The sequence below is a fragment of the Garra rufa genome, chromosome 16, assembly GCF_049309525.1.
Source record: "Garra rufa chromosome 16, GarRuf1.0, whole genome shotgun sequence".
Lineage (NCBI taxonomy): Eukaryota > Metazoa > Chordata > Actinopteri > Cypriniformes > Cyprinidae > Garra > Garra rufa.
In genome coordinates, this window is record NC_133376.1 from 34,769,132 (window position 1) to 34,789,024 (window position 19,893).

The following is a 19,893-nucleotide window of genomic DNA, read 5'->3' on the forward strand; positions in this document are numbered from 1 at the left end:
AAACTTTTGAACAGAATGAACATGTGTACATATTTTTTTACTTCGCCTAAATATCATATTTTTTCAGTTAGTACTGCCCTTCAGAAGAACAAAATATATTGTATTTACCCTGATCTTCAAATTCCAGAAGTTTTCACCCCCTGACTCTTAATGCATCGTGTTTCCTTCTGGAAAACTTCAAAAAGCTTTTGAACCTTCTTTAGTAGTTGCATATGAGTCCCTCAGTTTTCCTCGGCATGAAAAGATGGATCTCAAAAGCAAACAATCATTGCTGGAAAGGGTTCAATAGACAAAAATGCTAAAAAAACCAAAGAATTTGTGGGACCTGAAGGATTTTTCTGAAGAGGAATGAGCAGTTTAACTGTTCAAAATAAACAAAGGGACTCATGAACAACTATTACTAAAAAAAAACACAGTGATCATTCAGGTAAGAACACAGTATTAAGAATCGCTGTATGTGTATGTTAACTTTGAAATATTGTATTCAGGTCAGTACTAAATAAAAAAATAACATGCATTTTGTATGATCCCTCTTTGGTAAATCTCTATTTTGGTCAAATAATTGATATAATGCAGATGGTGTATGTAAACTTTTGACCTTACTGAACCTTTGCCAAATTATATAAACACTTTTATTGCAAATGACTCCACCAACCAGATAAAAGTCTCAATAAAATGTTGCTGACTCAAACAGTTTAGTAGGTTAAATCAGTAACCCTGTAAAAGAAATAATTACTGTAGATGCATGACTTTTTAATCAACCTGTTGGCCGCAGACATCTGTTTAAAAAGTAACAACAAATAAATATTATGCTTTACATGATATATGCATTAACTTATAATAACAAAAGATGTTTGGCATTTATTCTTCATACATTTACAAAAAGGAAACATCAGGGATGCATGAAGTCATTAGTCCTGTTCGCCCCAGATATTGCGGTCATTGTCCATAAACTGAAGGCACTGCATGTGATGTTATTAATATCAAGTGCATATTACCCAGTTGTGTTCATAATGTCTGCCTTATTAAGGCATGACAGGCTGAATTTTTTTCCTCACATGCACTGGAAATCGGCTCAGCTGTTTTCGATGATTCTGGCCACCTGAAAGCAGATGGTATTGATGAATTACTCAGACTTGATGAAATATTTTCATTATGTGAATTTCTTCCCTACCAGGACTGTGCCATATTAAATGTGTTAATTAATCTCCAATGTCCCAAAAGCTAAATAAACAAAACAATTCTTTCAAAGAACTCCCATATTCCTTTTAATTAAAGCCATTGCTTATTTTCTAGATCATTCATTTGTTGATTCTATGCAGTCTATGGAGTATAAACTGCAAAGTTAATTGGTTCAAGCATTAAAGTTATAAACAAAAGGCAATAGATTTAAACTATGTGACACTAAATAATAAACTGTTGTTTTTGTATTCAATTAAAAATAATAAGCAGCAGCGCATTGACCTATAGAGCCGAGCAGTGGCATGTTTCCTCCATCTCCATCAGTGCAGGGTAGACGCCTCCTGCTGGGTGTGACACACTCCAAAAACCCACTAGCTGTAGAGCTGGTGATGCCCATACTGAAGCCTGTCACACCCATAGGTGTGCTCTCACCTAAGAGACATAAAAAAAACAACCTAAAGGTTTAGTTCACCCAAAAATGAAAATTAGCCCATTATTTACTCACTCTCAAGCCATCCTAGGTGTATATGACTTCCTTCTTTCAGACGAACCCAATCAGAGTTATATTAAAAATTGTCCTGGCTCTTTCAAGCTTGTGTTTCTCTTCATTAGTACAAAACAAGTCCAATAAAGCACATCCATCCATAATAAAAAGTGCCTAACACGGCTCCAGTGGTGAATAAAGGCCTACTGTAGCCAATCCATGCATTTCTGTAAGCAAAAAAATCCATATTTAAAATGATTAAAGATTAAAGTTGTACATGGAAGCAGCTCTGGGCGGATGGCGTAGGATGTTGGTGTTGCGCATGTGCCAGATGCGCAAGTGGAGAGATCAAAACAAAACAACTGTCACAAATTAGAAGTACAAAACAAGAATTTGTGAAGAAGATTGTCAGAGGATTCTGATATAAGTCAAGAGGAGAGTGGTTTTACTTTGCTAAAATAATAATAATAATAATAATAATACATTTTATTTAAAGGCGCCTTTCATGGCACTCAAGGACACCTTACAATCAAAAATAAAACAACATTAATTAAATAAAACAATACAACAAACAAGATAAAATTACATAAAAGCCTGCCTAAACAAACATGTTTTTAGACAAGACTTGGACCGTTACGAACCTCAGCAGGAAGTACGTTCCATAAAAAAGGTGCCGCATAACCAAAAGCTCGTGACCCCATAGAAGCTGTCCGTGTACGTGGAAGTACAAGAGTAACTGCCGAAGCATAAGGAGTATAAGGAATAAATAAGGAATCTTTGCTTTTTTCTTTTGCTCCTGTAAACAAACGTTGGTTTCCAATGTCCTACGTCATCCGCCCAGAGCTGCTTCCCTGTACAACACTGAGCGCATGGTAGATTAAAGTAATTATTACGTTTTGAATATGGATATTTTTCTCACAAAAATGCATTGATTCGGTATAGGTTGATTCAGTATTTATTCAACACCCAGAGCTGTGTGAGGCACTTTTTATTATGGAAGGATGCACTTTATTGGACTCCTTTATGACCTGCTGAAGAGAAACCCTCACCCATTGCTATGATTAAGTTTAAAAAGCAAGAAAAAATAGCTGAATTTATAAAAATTACCATGTTCAAAAGTTTACATACACTTGTTTGTTACTTAAACTGCCCGCTGTTCTTCAGAAAAATCCTTCAGGGCCTAAAAAATATTTCAGCATTTTTGTGTATTTGAACCCTTTGCAACAATGACTGTATGATTTTGAGATCCATCTTTTGACACTGAGGACAACTGAGGGACTATATCAGCTACTGCAACTATTACAGAAGGTTGAAATGCTCACTGATGCTCCAGAAGGAAAAACAATGCAGTCAGGGGTGTAAACTTTTGAAGTGTATGTTTTTCTGACTTTGCCTAAATGTCATATTTTTATCCATTTAGTTCTGCCCTTCAGAAGCTACTTACATGTTTCCCAGAAGACAAAGTGAGTTGAATTTACCCCGATCTTCAAATTTCCAAAAGTTTTCACCTCCGGCTCTTAGGTTTCCTTCTGAAGCATCAGTGAGCATTTGAACCTTCTGTAATAGTTGCATATGATTCCCTCAGTTGTCCACAGCGTGAAAAGATGGATTGCAAAATCATAAAGTCATTGTTGGAAAAATTTTGAAAAACCAAATAATTTGTGGGACCTGAAGGATTAAAGTAAGGAATTTTTTTTTTTGTTCCTGTAAACAAACGTTGGTTTTCACAAGACTCACAGGTGCATACACAACGCAATATGTATATTTTAGTACATGTATGTATAATATCCATGGATATTTTTCTCACAAAAACACATCAATTCACTATAGGAGGTCTTTATTCAACACCATGTCATGTGAGGCACTTTTTATTATAGATGGATGCATTTTAACATTACCAAACACCCATTGCCATGATAGAGCGTGAAAGAGGCAGGACTTTTTTTTTTAACTAGAACTCCAATTGGATTCGTCTGAAAGAAGGAAGTCATATACACCTAGGATGGCTTGAGGGTAAGTAAATAATGGGCTAATTTGCATTTTTACGTGAACTAATCCTTTAATATCACTTATTTTTAGGAAGTAAAACTGTAGAAGTGGCCCGATCAGGCACCTATTTTGCAAAAGTGACCCACCTTTGACAAGTCCTCGACTTGTCCTCATATTACAGACAAAATCCATGGGTGTGAAGGACCTTTTCATAGGGGTGTCGGACTGCAGAACAAAAGCATGGCATGAGTTACATCTAACAATAGACTCCGCTTTATTTACCTCCTATTTCAAGCACTGTTACCACAGCAGGTGAGTATCTATATCACTTCCTTGTTGGAGGAGGTTTCACATTTCTACAAAGTCGCATAGAAATGCAGCGTTGGTATTTGGATTTGTTCTACATTAAACTGCTGGTTACCTATAGCTATAACTGCCTAAAATCTGATATCACAATGAATACTCATGACAGTACATACACGTTGTCAAGACTTCTGTTTAATGCATGTGTTGTCATCTGCAGTGGATGCGGTTTTCATCGACACTACTGTACTGTAATGATAATTGTAGGTAGATTGTAGGGTAGATTTACTCTGAATGTGTGGGTAGTATTGGGTCGAGATAGAGACTCCAGCATCAGGGTGGGCTCTCTCAAAGGTGGGAGGTTGTTTACTGCGTGCACTACGCTGGTAGCGCCGCCTCTTAGGATCCTTCCTCTGAGCTAAGAAATAGAGAGAAAGATTACAGCTTTGATTGTGAAATCAAAGTAAATCAGTGCAGACTAAATAGCTGACCATCTTTGAATACACCTTTACTTACACATAACTGTTTGTCATAGACTTTACAATTAAAAATTTAGGTATATTTTTAAATATGTTAAATTCTTTCTGTAAAAGGGCAAAGGGCAACTATGTTTATGGTTTTCCAATGTCAAGTCAACCAGACCATGGAGGCATTTTGCACCTTTCACCCATTAAAAAAATGCTGTTATCTCTGTTTACAAAGATCATAGTCCACACAGCTAGCTTTTTCTTTTGTGGGATGCTGAAACGTCTTTCTGCTTGTGGATTTACACATAAGTTGTGTTCAAAACCAAAGACAGCTGCTGCACTGTCCTTGCCTCCTATGGTGTTTGTCTGCATTTTTTATTAACCACAGCCACATAATTGTGGTATAACATTTACCATGAAGGACATATTTTCTGTCTTTAAAACCCAACCAGATGAAGTTATCTTTGTAGACAGGATGTTACATAAACTTTTGATGCCTACCTAAGTTCATATACTGCTTGTGAAGGTTTTGAAAAGTCAGTCTGATTGTTGGTCAGTGTCAATGTGTTTGGTTTCACTAGAGGTGTGAAGGACAATGTTGACATAGACTTTATCATCACTTGTAGCTGATATAAGGCAGTGGCAAATGGTAAATCCATTTACTGTATTTGTGGAAACCAATATACACTATTTCAGGATTCTTTGACAAATAGAAAGTTGAAAAGAAGTAGACTTTTTTTTAAATAGTGTAAAAGTCCTATGTTTTATATTAATTCAATGTATCCTTGGTTCTTTAAAAAAAGAAACAAAAAAAACTTACTGACCAATTATTTGATAATAAAATAATTTAAAAAATTTGATCCAATGTTGATTTTGTATCTTTTCCCACCAAAAAATAAATATTCAGTGTATAATTTTATTGGTAGATATATTAACAGTGAGAGACAGAATAACAACAACGAAAAAAAAATCAGAAAAACACATTTCAAAAGTTGTTATAATTTGATTTGCATTTTACTGAGTGAAACAAGTGTTTGATCCCTTATCAATCAGCAAGATTTCTGGCTCCCAGGTGTCTTTTATACAGGTAATGAGCTGAGATTAGGAGCATCCTAATCCCGGTTTGTTACCTGTATAAAAGACACCTGTCCACAGAAGCAATCAATCAATCAGATTCCAAACTCTCCACCATGACCAAGACCAAAGAGCTATGCAAGGATGTCAGGAACAAGGTTGTAGACCTATACAAGGCTGGACTGGGCTACACAACCATCGCCAAGCAGCTTGGTGAGATGGATGGTACTATTATTCACAAATGGAAGAAACACAAAATAACTGTCAATCTCCCTCTGAGAGTTTAAACGATCATGAAAACAGTGAGGAATCAGCCCAGAACTACACAGGAGGATCAACAACAATTGGTAACACACTACGCCGTGAAGGTCTAAAATCCTGCAGCTCCCGCAAGGTCTCCCTGCTCAAGAACATGTACAGGCCCATCTTAAGTTTGAGAATGACATCTGAATGAATCAGAGGAGAAATGGGTGAAAGTGTTGTGGTCATCAACCAAAATCTTGCTTTCGCATCACCTCAACTCGCTGTGTTTGGAGGAAGAGGAATGCTACCTGTGACCCCAAGAACACCATCCCCACCATCAAAAATGGAGGTGGAAACATTATGCTTTTGGGGGTGTTTTTCTGCTAAGCAGACAGAACAACTTCACCGCATCAAAGGGACCGTGAACAGGGCTATATACCATCAAATCTTGGGTGAGAACCTCCCTCAGCCAGGGCCTTGAAAATAGGTCGTGGATGATTGATTGATTGATTGATTGATTGATTGATAAACTTTATTAATCCCAAAGGGAAATTAAATCGTCATGGCAGCTCAATACATCAATAAACACAACTTCTCTAGACAGACAAATTATACAGTCTAATAGCGCTAGGTAGAAATGATTTCCTATAACGTTCCTTCAAGCAACGAGGATGAATAAGCCTGTTGCTAAAGCTACTCTTAAGATTGTCCAGAGTCTTATGTAGAGGATGAGTTTCATTGCTGATGATCGCTAACAGCTTTGTCAGCACTCTATCCTTAGCCACTTCCTCCAAAGTACTAAGCTCAGAACCGACAACAGATTCAGCCTTTTTGATGAGTTTGTTTAATCTGTTGGCATCCTTTGTCTTAAGTCCCATACCCCAACACCCCACAGCAAAGAAGATAGTACTCGCCACAACAGTCTGATAAAACATCTTAAGTATCCTGGGTATGGGTACCCCATCCATGGGGATGGGTATTCCAGCTTGACAATGGCCCAAAACACACGAACAAGGCAACAAAGGAGTGGCTCAAGAAGAAGCACATTAAGGTCCTGGAGTGGGCTAGCCAGACTCAAGACCTTAATACCATAGAAAATCTGTGGAGGGAGGTTTGAGTTGCCAAATTTCAGCCTTGAACCTTAATGTCTTGGAGAGGATCTGCAAAGAGGAGTGGGACAAAATCCTTTCTCAGGTGTTTGCAAACCTGGTGGCCAACTACAAGAAACATCTGACCTCTGTGATTGCCAACAAGGGTTTTGCCACCAAGTACTCATGTTTTGCAAATACTTATAAAACAAATACTTATTTCACTCATTAAAATAAAATCAATTTATAACTTTTCTGAAATGCGTTTTTCTAGATTTTTTTGTTATTCTGTCTCTCATTGTTTAAATAAACCTACCATTAAAATAATAGACTGATCATTTCTTTGTCAGTGGGCAAATGTACAAAATCAGCAGGGCATTAACTGCCTCTTCCTAAAAAAATATGCTCTTATTTTCCCATAATATCTTCCTGTCCTAACTTTAATTGTTTACAACAATGACTGAAAACTTATAATGGGCATTTCCCGTGTTTATTCCCAGCTTAAAATGAATCGCTTGCTGTTTTCCTCAATTGTAATTCGCTTTGGATATAAGCATCTGCCAAATGAATAAAACATTTAAATGTAAATGTACTGTACATATGGGAGTAACATGAATCTCTTCAGATAAGGCAGATCAATAGTCTGCAGTCCACATTGATACCGTTGTGGCTTGTTACCTGCATAAGCCTGGAAATAGGTGCGTAGTATTCTTGCTCTTGAGACTCAGAGTGTATCTGAGGAAGCCTGTGGCTCTGAATGGCACTCACCGGTGGAGAGGGCAGGCTTTCATTCACAGTGGATCTGTGAGAAACAAACCCAAGAAAACACACTCACTCTAATTAGCAGTCTGCAAGTTTACTCATGCCTGATACCCCTGCAGGAGCTCAAGGCTACTTCTGTGATTTTTCCAAGTGATGACAAGGTTAAAAGTGTTACAATTAATAAGGTGCAATGCAGCTTGAGGGACCAATTTAACAAGCGCTTTTAAAAGAAGTCTGCCTTTCAAAAGAAGGCCTCTGCATCTTATAACGGGAGTAGACCTTGCATTGAATAATCTACATATTCTGAAAGAGTTGCATCATGCATAAAGTGGTTGCTGCAACAGAACCTCTCGTATCACATTCTTTACATAAAACATGTGAGGATATAAAATGGTGCACGCAGAGGTGTAGTTCACCCAAAAACAAAAGAAGAAATTACGCTCTGTGCAGTTACAATGAATGGGGACTGGAGGTTTCAAGCTTTTAAAAGTATGCTAGAAAGGTATCTTGAAAGTTTCATGAATGCAACCCATATGTGCATTACATTCTAGAGCCATGATAAACAGACTAAAGTTGTCTCCACCTTCAGGGAGCTGTTAACCACTGCAACTAGATCAGTGAGTCAGTGAGTTGAACCTAATTTGTTAAAGGAGACCTTTTGGTAAGGTAAGCCTGTACCTCAGTACAAATAAAATGCTAGAGAAGCCCCTGTTCATAACTAATGAATTTTGCAACACTAACAGTTATTGTACTAAATTGAGCTGAGTAATGAAACTATTCTCTTTCTAGTGCTGCTTTTTGGCTGAATTTGCATTTGTTTTATAATTTATGTGCTTTAAAACATTAATGCTGTTATTTATTACTGTGGAACTGCTTTGAAATCTCTATTGCATAATGATTTTATTAATAAATGTGAAATAAAAAAATTAAACAAATTGAACATCACTACTTTTAAGATGGTGCCATCTAGGGAGAAAAACTACGGTGGATGTCAAGGTTATTAATGAATACTGACTTTAATTTAATTAAGCTCTTCATCAAACTTTTCATATGACTTTATAAACTAGAAACGTTGTGAAAAATTCATGTGGACCACTTTTACGATACATCTATGGTGCTCTTTTGTTATTTTGGAGTTTTCTTTTTGTGTTCCACAAAAGAAAGTAAGTCATATGGGTTTGGTACAACATGTTCCAATTGTCACTTTTGGATGAATAGTCCCTTTAAAGTAATTTAATCATGTGTGCAGAGTTACATCTCACAGTCTAGTTCCTCGTAAGATTTGGCTTCCGTTTCCTGTGAGGTTGTGGTACATCCGAATCCTGCCACTAAGTCTTGGGAGTCTCCGCTGGGCTGTGGGTTTCTGTATGAGTATACCAGACCCCCTCAGAGCCTGGGTCTTCACACACATCAACACGCTTGGTCCATCATCAGGGTCATACCTTAAAGAGGAGCCAAGAGAGATCAAGTTGTAGATCTTCATTTGCTTTCATATTGATTTATCTGTAGTTTTAGAAAATGTATGGTTAGATATTGACTTTCCAAACTTCAAAAGACTTACAGGGCTCTCTCAGTAAATCCCTGATGTCTCTGTTGCAGTGGCTTTGCTTGGATTGTCATAACACCATTTAAATTAATCTTGTAGGCACTTGAGTCCTGACAGAAGAAATTACACATTTAAAATATGAAGACAAAGACTTTTTTTCTGCAATGTGCATCATGTTTTTAATAGGCTTTCACCTGTACATTACTGCTGCATGTTGACAGGAATGTGGTTTTGCTGCTAGAGCCTCTGGACATCAGAAGATGGTGTCCTTTAACAGGGAGTTGAGATGAAGGTGCTTGACTGGAGCTTTCTAATGTTCTCCTCTGTGCTGCTCCATCTGATGCCAAAAGAACATTGAGGATTTAGGGAAATCTCCAATGGTGCACTTTACTGCTGGCAGATTAGCAACTAAATTTCATTTTATTTCTGCAAATTGCCATAGAGTAGCACAAACAGACTTGAGAATAAATGCTGTTAATGCTTTCACAAAAATATGAAGCAGCTAAACTGTTTTCAACATGTATAATAATATTAAATGTTCCTGAGCAGCAAAACAGCATATTAGAATGATTTCTGAAGTGACACTGGAGACTGGAGTAAAGATGTTGAAAATTCATCTTTGCCATCACAGGAATAAATTACATTTTATAATACATTAAAATACTGCATGTTTGATCAAATAAATGCAGCCTTGAGACTTTTTCTTACAAACCCCAATTTTTTACTGTATTATACAAACAGTGAGAGAAAAGATTATTTGATCCCCTGCTGATTTTGTACGTTTGCCCATTGACACAGAAATGATCAGTCAATGATCAATTTTAATGGTATATTTATTTGAACAGTGAGAGACAGATCCAGAAAAATGCATTCCAAAAAAGTCATAAATTGATTTGCATTTTAATGAGTGAAATGAGTATTTGACCCCTTCGCAAAACATTACTAAGTACTTGGTGGAAAACCCTTGTTGGTTATCAAAGAGGTCAGACGTTTCTTGTAGTTGGTCAGCAGGGTTACACACATCTCAGGACGGATATTGTCCCACTCCTCTTTGCAGATCCTCTCCAAATCATTAAGATTTCGAGGCTGACATTTGGCAACTCACATCTTCAGCTCCCTCCACAGATTTTCTATGGGATTAAGGTCTGGAGACTGGCTAGGCCACTCCAGGACCTTAATGTGCTTCTTCTTGAGCCACTCTTTTGTTGCCTTAGTCGTGTGTTCTGGGCCATTGTCAAGGTGAAATACCCATCCACGACCCATTTTCAATGCCCTGGCTGAGGAAAAGAGGTTCTCACCCAAGAGTTGATGGTACATGGCTCCATCCATCATCTCCCATGATGCGGTGCAGTTGTCCTTTTCCTCTAGCAGAAAAACACCCACAAAAGCATAATGTTTAGACCTCCATGTTTGACGGTGGGGATGGTGTTCTTGAAGTCATAGACAGCATTCCTCCTCCAAACACGGTGAGTTGAGTTGGTGCCATAGAGCTCTTTTAGTCTCATCTGATCACAACACTTTCACCAAGTTCTCCTCTGAATCATTCAAATGTTCATTGACAAACTTCAAACAAGCCTGCCATGTAGTTCTGGGCCAATTCCTCCTCATTGAAACTCCACAAGGTGAGATCTTGCATGGAGCCCCAGACAGAGGGAGATTTACAGTTATTTTGTTTTTCTTCCATTTGCAAATAATCACACCAACTCTTATCACTTTCTCAGCAAGCTGCTTGGTGATGGTCTTGTAGCCCAGTCTAGCTTTGTGTAGGTCTACAATCTTGTTTCTGACATCCTTGGACAGCTCTTTGGTCTTGGCCATGGTGGAGAGTTTGGAATCTGATTGATTGCTTCTGTGGACAGGTGTCTTTTATACAGGTAACAAACTGAGATTACAAGCACTCCTTTTAAGAGTGTGCTTGTAATCTCAGCCAGAAATCTTGTTGATTGATAGAGGATCAAATACTTATTTCACTCACTAAAATGCAAATCAGTTTATAACCTTTTTAAAATGCATTTTTCTGATTTTTTTTGTTGTTATTCTGTCTCTCATTTTAAAATATACCCACCATAAAAATGATAGACTGATCATTTTTTGTCAGTGGGCAAACGTAAACTGCAAAAAATGCTTTTCTTACTTAGATTTTGTGTCTTGTGTCCATCCAAAATCTCTAAAAGATTTGAAATCAAGAAGGATTTTCTAGATGAGTAAAATATTATTTTCTTGTTTTCAGAAAAAAAGTCAAATTAAGTAAGTTTTTGCTTAGAACAAGCAAAATTATCTGCCAATAGGGTAAGGAAAAAAAATCTTATTTCAAACAGAAAACAATTTTTTTTTTACCCCATTTTTTGCAGTTTACAAAATCAGAAGGGGATCAGATAATTTTCTTTCCTCACTGTACATGGTCTAAAAGCCACAAAACTCCACTAAAGGGGTCTTTAAGCATGCAAAAGCTGTGTTCTTCATCCACCCAGGATCTAATGATCACACATTTACTGTTGGTTAATTCTGCTGGTTTAGTTTTTCAGTAATTCAGACACACCTGGGAGCTGTTTCTCCCAGTACTTGTGTAAGAGCTCCCCCAGAAGACCCACCACCTCCCTCCATATATCATCAAACAGCTCATCTGCAACTGCATCACGGATGCATGCATGAGGGGATACCGGGGGGACTCCACCTCTGGGGGCTACAGATGAAGACTTCCTCTGATCCACATCCTCCTCTTCCCTACAGTCAAAAGAAATACGCAAGTTACAACAAAATATTCCCTACTGACAGAATGCCCTAAAAGGGGTGCACACTATTAAGAGTCTATTTATGGTGAATAAAACTGCAGATAACAAAATGTAATGAGGCTGTGTAGCATTTGTAGAATTTTGATGACCACTGAATATCTTTTAAAAATGCAAAAAACGATCGAGTAATAGATCGATTGGGATGTACATTTCTTTTCCATCATAAGCCAGAAACTCCTCTATGCTGCCCTCTGCTTCATACACCTCCTCTTCCTCAGTGAGGTCGATTGAATGCTCATAAAGAGGGGAGCTGGAGCTCCGGACAGACCGCTCACACCAAAAGCCTGGGGCCAGACTGCGGCCTGCTACATACAGCCTGCAGGCAGAGAGAGAGAGAGAGAAATGAGGGCAGAAGCGAATTCTCACCATTTCGAGTCCAGACTGATAAATGCATCGCCTGTGGACATGTTCAGTGCAGTGTCTTCATAACATACTGCATATTTTTAATCAGGTGAGAGGCCTCATCCTTGAGGGTTGGTTTCATGTGTTATATCAAATGTATAATGTATGATAGGCATCAGTGCATATTTCAAAACAATAGATAAGTGCAGTCAAGCAAAATGAAAGAGCGGAGCCCAGGAACCAATCAATAGCGTGAGCCCATTAATCAGGAGATAAAGGACCCAAAACGTTTTTTTTTTGTAAGATAAGACTGACCTTAAAAAGTTTAGGAGTAACTCTAGAGATCAATGTAAAACTGTGATAAAGTGTATATAATGACAAGAAATTGTTAAAGAACATTAGTTAAACTTAAACTTGCATCTCTTCCTAAAATCTACATATAAACAAAACAAAAAACTCACCAAGGCTGCATCTTTTTGAATCAAAAACACAGAAAAAAAAAACTCTACTATTATGAAATGTTTTTACAATTTAAAATAACTGTTTGCACAAACAGTAAATATAATCCATGTACACTACCAGTCAAAAGTCATTCGCTTTGACTGGTAGTGTATATTTGATATTTTTTGTTAAAATGAACTTTGTTAATTGCATGTTGTTACATACTCGCTATGGTCTTCTCTTTTGTCCAGACAGGTAGGTGTGGAGAAAGAGGAGGTTCTGGCACTGGACTCTCGTCTGCAGATGTACTGAACACCCTCCTGTTTGGGAGGCTCCAACTGATTCCCTAAAATTCTGTGGTCAAGAATGAAACACAACAAGACAGTATCACTCAGCAGGGTTGTGCAAGCTTTAGAAATTATTAGAGAATTCCTTTTAAATCCTAATTCAGTTGAATTTGCTGATTTTTTTTATTTGTATTTAAAGTGGATGAAATAAAGCAATATCAAACTTGGGAAGAAACCTCCATTCCTAATTTGTAAATGTTATATTAGAACTAGCAAGGATGGCTTGAGCAGGTTCTGTAAGGCAGTGTTGTGCTTTTATACAACAGTTCAAAATTACTTTACTTACTTGCCACCTACTCAGTGTAGAAAACTGCTCAATATTTTTGCGCAAACAGTGACCATTTTCCCCCAGGATTATATGATGAATAGCATTTTTTATTTGATTTATTGAATTTTGAAATTCTAAATTTGCCTAAGCCTTTTAGCCTCAGAACAGTCACCTTTCTCTCACAAAGGAGCTGTACCTGAGATGGGGGGTGTGTCCGTTCCACTCTTCACACTCCTCCTGCAGGGACTCAGAGCGGCTACTGACTCTCCCCTCATACAGCAGCTCATCCACAGAGTTAAAGAGCTGACGCACACGCTGTGTATTTGCCCGCTCAAACTCCTGCACGCAAGCCAAACCAAACAATAAATCGATGCACAAAGCAAAGAATCCCATAGCTGAGAAGATGGTGCATCTAGTGAGGCATTTGAAACAATTAGACACATGCACTAAAAAAAGGAAACACAGAAAGTCTTTAAAATGACACACAGAATAATGCCCTGATGTGTTAGTTACCAGGTGCATATTAATAATAATAAATAGCGGTGTTGCTATTCAGAAATTCACTGAGAATTCGTTTTACTTTCCAATTTAAGTGGCAAACATACAGAATTCTAATTAGAAGTTCTTTGAACTTAAATTTAAAAATTCATGAACTGAATGGAAGCTGATGCTAAAATTCTGATTTTGATGAAAAGGCTACACAAAAACATCTGGAAGAAGAACAGAGACATTACATCATATCTCCAGGAGCAGATGGAGCTGTGCTCTGTGGAGAGACCGGGACCAGTGCCTGGGCTGCCAGAGCGGGAGGGGAGGTGACTTACGGGGGTAGTGCCACCAGCAGAGGACTGACCGCATGACGAGATACTACCAATGAAGAAATGAGGCATTCACATTACTCAGAGGATCGCTTTCTACTTTTAAAGGTCACTAATAGCAGTATGTTGTACTGCTAAAACCATTTACAGACATTAAAGTCTATGTATTATAAAATGAAAAATGTTTCTTTATTTATTGCCATAACAACCTAGTTGTCTGGATTTTTCTTGGTGAGCTCTTCAACAATAATAACTTGCATTAAGAAAACACCACACATACATATCCTATCAATAAGGATTGTGTTACCTGAGACGACTGTTTGGGACCCTGCTGACACTTCTGGTGAACGGGTCAGGCACTGAGCTAATGCTTTTGTCAGGTTCACTGAGCAGCTTTTTCCTAATGCAAGATACAAGAGAATAAAAATGAAATTGAAATGAAAGTCGATCCAAATGGAAAAAAGGTCCAATTAAGCCATGCATAGCACACATGCTGCAGTGATACATTTAGAGACACTGATGAAACAAAAGCAAAATAAGCATACAAAACTCCATTTAAAATTTCTTTTATATTTTTTATGCATGCTGCTTTATAACCTTGTATTATTTTAGAGACTGCATGTAATATGTGTATAAAAAATGCATTTGTCCCACAGAAGGACCATTTAAAATGTACTAATCAAGGCAAAGAGCTACTGTTATAATTTGTTACGAAAAATATGTCCACCTCCAGGTATCAGGGGGTCACATGATGCCGTCGCCTCCAAGCTTTCACTCTTTGTCTAAAACTGCCTTTAATCTATCTGACAATTATGTCATGAATAATTTAGACAGTACATGATCAAAGTACAATATACAGGCATGTTGGAGTGTCACATTTATCACTATGACAACAAAAAGTTACACAGTAAAATAGGCAACTGAGACAAATAGACAAATCTTTAATTTATTCAAAATTGTTTAGATTGCTTTATAATTTACAAAATTCATCAAGTCTCAGAATCAGTCTATCAAGTCTATCAATCTATAAAGACCTTAGTGAATAAAATGGGTGCTGGTTATAACTGTAACCCACAAAAATAATAATAAAAAAATACTGAAATTGTTTTACTAAACATTTCCTTCTTTAAAACCAAATAACAACAAATCAGAGACAATTAGTTTAATGTGCAAGTGACCTTGATAATGTAACAAAAGACATTACCAGACCTCCAATAATGCATAATGTTAATGTGATGACGAGTTGTGATTGCGCCTTCAAAAAGGCCGTAACTTCACAAATAACTTACCCGATTACAATGAGTCCAGTATGTCTGTCACGGCACGCTGCTTTGTAGCTGTCTGGGTAGTGCAAGAGCACAGGGTGTAGGGCGGCCAAAGACGAGGCCCACCCAAATCCCAATGCACAGTGCATGGGTAAAATATTCCTCTATGGTATGTATGGTGGCCAGCTCAACACCTTAAAAATCAGCCATCAGAAATGTGTGACTTCTTGTTTTCTCTGCAGATCAACATGAATATCCTTCTCTTCCCCCCGCCCTGAGCAGAGGTGCCTTGGATCTGTTCCTTCAGCTCCATCAAGGGAGTGTTTGGACACGCTACAGTGGCACAGCACAGGTGCCTGAAAGGCCCCACCCTCCCCTGGATGACTCACAGGTGTACACACCTTACCATCCATCCCAGGAGTCTTTTTAAACAAGATTTTTTTCCCTCTTGGAATATAAACACTCTTTAAAATCCTTAGATAAGAAATGTTTCTATGTTGACATTTTTTAAGAATATCTAGCAGATATAAAATAAACGTGGCGGTTACACCAACAACAGTCATTTAAAATTAATGGTTTACTCAAAAAATGCTGAAAATACACTCTCTCTCAGGCCATTCAAGATAAAGATGAGTTTGTTTCTTCATCAAAGTAGCATTACATTACTCACCCACTATTGGATCCTCTTTAGTGAATGGGTGCCATCAGAATGAGAGCCCATACAGTTCATCACAATTATCCACAAGTAATCCACACGACCCCAGTCCATCAATTAACATCTTGTGAAGAGAAAAGCTGCATGCTTGTTATTCCATCAAGACATTTAACTATTGATTCCAGCTAAAACATGAGTCCTCTAGTCCTCAGGACAGAAATCTGCACAGCTTAAGCACTGTTTACAAGCGAAAACAGTTCTAAATGATATGCTGGTGGAACAAGTGTTATTACTGATTATGGCCAGAAGCAATGGTTTAAAGGATTACAGTGATGTTTTATCAGCTGTTTGGACTCTCATTCCGACGGCACCCATTCACTACAGAGATTCCATTGGTGAGCAAGTGATGTAATGCTAAATGTTGTAATGCTAAGATTTTGGGTCAGATCAGATAAAAATAAGTATACAGTGTAATTTAAGATCATTAAAGTTGTACACTCTTAAAAATAAAGGTGCTTTAAAGGATTCTTCAAGCGATGCCATAGAGCAACCATTTTTGGTTCTACAAAGAACCATTCAGTCAAAGGTTCTTTAGTTTAAAGAACCATCTCTTTCTTACTTTTTTATAAGGTGAAGAACCTTCTTTCGCACAAAGAACCTTTTGTGAAACAGAAAGGTTCTTCAGATCAGATGTTACAGGTTCTTTATGGAACCATTTAGACAAAAAGGTTATTTTATGGCATCATGAAGCATCTTTATTTTTAAGAGTGTATATTGCAATAATGCAGTATTTATACAAAAATGATATAGTTTTAGATAGTGCACAGCATTTCACAGCAGGACATGTCCTCTTCCAAAAAAGCATTTCATGTCAAGCACTACTAGCTATTTGTCTTAAATGTTAATTGATAAGGAAGACAACAAGACCTCCCTGTGCACACATAAGAGCAAAAACTGACACCACAGCTACAGAAGACGTAACACAGAGAAAGGGGAAAACTAATTAGCAGCGGGTGAGGGATTCAACGGTTGGCAGGGGTCAACAAGGAAGCCCAGCATCAGTAGCAGCTCAGGTTTCTCTCACAGAGCAAACAGCAAATAATTTCAGCAGGTTGCCCGCCAGGGCCTCATGAAACATGCATGACCAGCATGGCAACAGAAAGCCTTAGCTGACTGACATGGATTCTTTCTCTTGTCTGCCTTTTAGCAGCAAGCACAACGGGACAGTGATTTCACTCAGTACAAGCCTGTCAAATTTTACACCATCTATCTAACTCGGAAATGAGTTTGTTGTATGACAAAAAAAGTTAATGTTATCTGTAATTTCACGGTATTTCATGCTTTTTATCTATCTATCTATCTATCTATCTATCTATCTATCTATCTATCTATCTATCTATCTATCTATCTATCTATCTATCTAACTTGGAAATGGGTGTGTTGTATGACAAAAAAAAGTTAATGTTATCTGTAATTTCACAGTATTTCATGCTTTTTATCTATCTATCTATCTATCTATCTATCTATCTATCTATCTATCTATCTATCTATCTATCTATCTATCTATCTATCTATCTATCTATCTATCTATCTATCTATCTTGGAAATGGGTGTGTTGTATGACAAAAAAGTTAATGTTATCTGTAATTTCATGGTATTTTATGCTTTTTATCTATCTATCTATCTATCTATCTATCTATCTATCTATCTATCATCTATCTATCTATCTATCTATCTATCTATCTAAAAAGTTGATGTTATCTGTAATTTTATGGTATTTTATGGGTTTGATCTATCTATCTATCTATCTATCTATCTATCTATCTATCTATCTAACTTGGAAATGGGTGTGTTGTATGACAAAAAAGTTAATGTTATCTGTAATTTCACGGTATTTCATGCTTTTTATCTATCTATCTATCTATCTATCTATCTATCTATCTATCTATCTATAAAGTTGATGTTATCTGTAATTTTATGGTATTTTATGGTTTTGATCTATCTATCATCCATCCATCCATCTATCTATCTATCTATCTATCTAGGAAATGGGTGTGTTGTATGACAAAAAAGTTAATGTTATCTGTAATTTCATGGTATTTCATGCTTTTTATCTATCCATCTATCTATCTATCTATCTATCTATATATATATCTATCTAAAAAGTTGATGTTATCTGTAATTTTATGGTATTTTATGGTTTTGATCTATCTATCATCCATCCATCCATCCATCCATCCATCTATCCATCTATCCATCTATCTATCTATCTATCTATCTATCCATCTAACTAACTTTGAAATGGGTGCATTGTATGACAAAAAAGTTAATGTTATCTGTAACTTTATGGTATTTTATGGTTTCGATCTATCTATCTATCTAGGAAACAGGTGCCTTGTATGGAAAAAAAAAAGTTGGTTAATGCTATCTGTAATTTTATGGTATCCGTTTGTGTGGGGGAAAAAAATATATATAAATAAAGTGTGAAAAAAATTCCACATCAACAATTTGAACTAATGTGGTTCTTGTACTTAATGTACTTGATTTTTGATTTTTTTCTAAATTCTGATGTCTAGAAAATTCAGTAAAACTCAAAAACCAGTTGTCACTTGTTGTTGCATATACAGTGTGGGATATATAAGTATAATGACATTCCAAACTAACAATTCAAACAAACAATAGGAAGAAAGAAAGAAAGAAAGAAAGAAAGAAAGAAAGAAAGAAAGAAAGAAAGAAAGAAAGAAAGAAAGTTCATATCTTAAAGAATGCAGTGTAACTAAAACATTTCAATTGCTTAGTGATCCTTTACAATTAGACAAAAACACAGCAAATAACTTCAAAGCACAACAATGCATGGCTCCACTCACCGAACCATTTCTAAGGCCTTGCATATTTCCATTCCACACTTATTCAGAAGAAACAATGTCTGGAAGGCAGGAGCCTTCTTTTTAAACCTGCATCAGCTACACTTTTGCCTTCAACAATTTTCAAAGATCAGCTCTAGTGAGAGACTTCAGTCGTAACTAAATGCTGGTGTAGATTGGGCAATTAGATATGCTTGTGCCAAAGGAAAGACTATACCCTGATTCTATGACATTAGTCTTGTATTAATTAGTTATCAAGTACTGAGCACAATTCAATTAAATATTGAAGGTCGTGACACAAATGAACACAGTTTTGACTGTATTCCAGGTTTTATTTATTTGACACAGCACTAAATAGCAATGTTGCGTCTTTTTCCTCAAGTGCACATGTAGTAGACATAACTTTTCATAACTTTAAATAGACATTTAAATTTAAATAACAAAGCCATTCTAAACATTTTAGAATCAACAGACTATTGTTCTAAAATTTAAATGAGGTCGCTTACTTCAAGCTGTCATCTCTCTCTCGAACCGGACTCATATTGTCCTGAGCTCTTCTTGTCCTCTTCCATTGAAGTGTTCCGTGCTCCTCCGAGTCTAGCAGAGACTTGTTGAAACCACAACGATAATGTCTGTCAGAAAAGCCATGCTGGAACTTCGGTCCGGTAGATCCGCCGCTCGGCTCAATGCGCTCTACGGTCACCTGCATTAATGAACGTGACTGACAGCTTCACCGCGCTGACAACAAGAGCTGCGCTCCGCGTACAGACCGAGCAGCGGAGCAGGTGACGAGCTGTCACTCACGAACGGGACACGGTCACTATCTATCATTAACATATCTTACAGACAAGACAACCACAGTGCGAATTCTGGGGAAGCTAATTAAGAGTTACACCCCTCAACGGAAGTCAACACACTAGGCTAGGACGAGGGGTTCTAACTTCTGAGAAGTGAGTAGCTATT

The 19,893-nt window shown here is 37.2% G+C and overlaps 1 protein-coding gene across 1 annotated transcript; it reads right to left on the minus strand.

The window, feature by feature from the left end:
- Positions 1–1,025: 1,025 nt before the first annotated feature.
- Positions 1,026–19,639, minus strand: fam149a (family with sequence similarity 149 member A). Its single transcript, XM_073820110.1, has 15 exons — positions 19,437–19,639; positions 14,454–14,546; positions 14,063–14,195; positions 13,525–13,667; positions 12,939–13,067; positions 12,079–12,246; positions 11,678–11,862; positions 9,333–9,475; positions 9,154–9,248; positions 8,855–9,034; positions 7,509–7,632; positions 4,248–4,376; positions 3,802–3,880; positions 1,465–1,614; positions 1,026–1,102 (listed from the first exon to the last, which is right to left on the minus strand). Exons 1-15 carry the CDS (start codon positions 19,637–19,639, stop codon positions 1,026–1,028), a joined length of 2,031 nt encoding a protein of 676 aa, XP_073676211.1.
- Between the last annotated feature and the right edge of the window lie 254 nt (positions 19,640–19,893).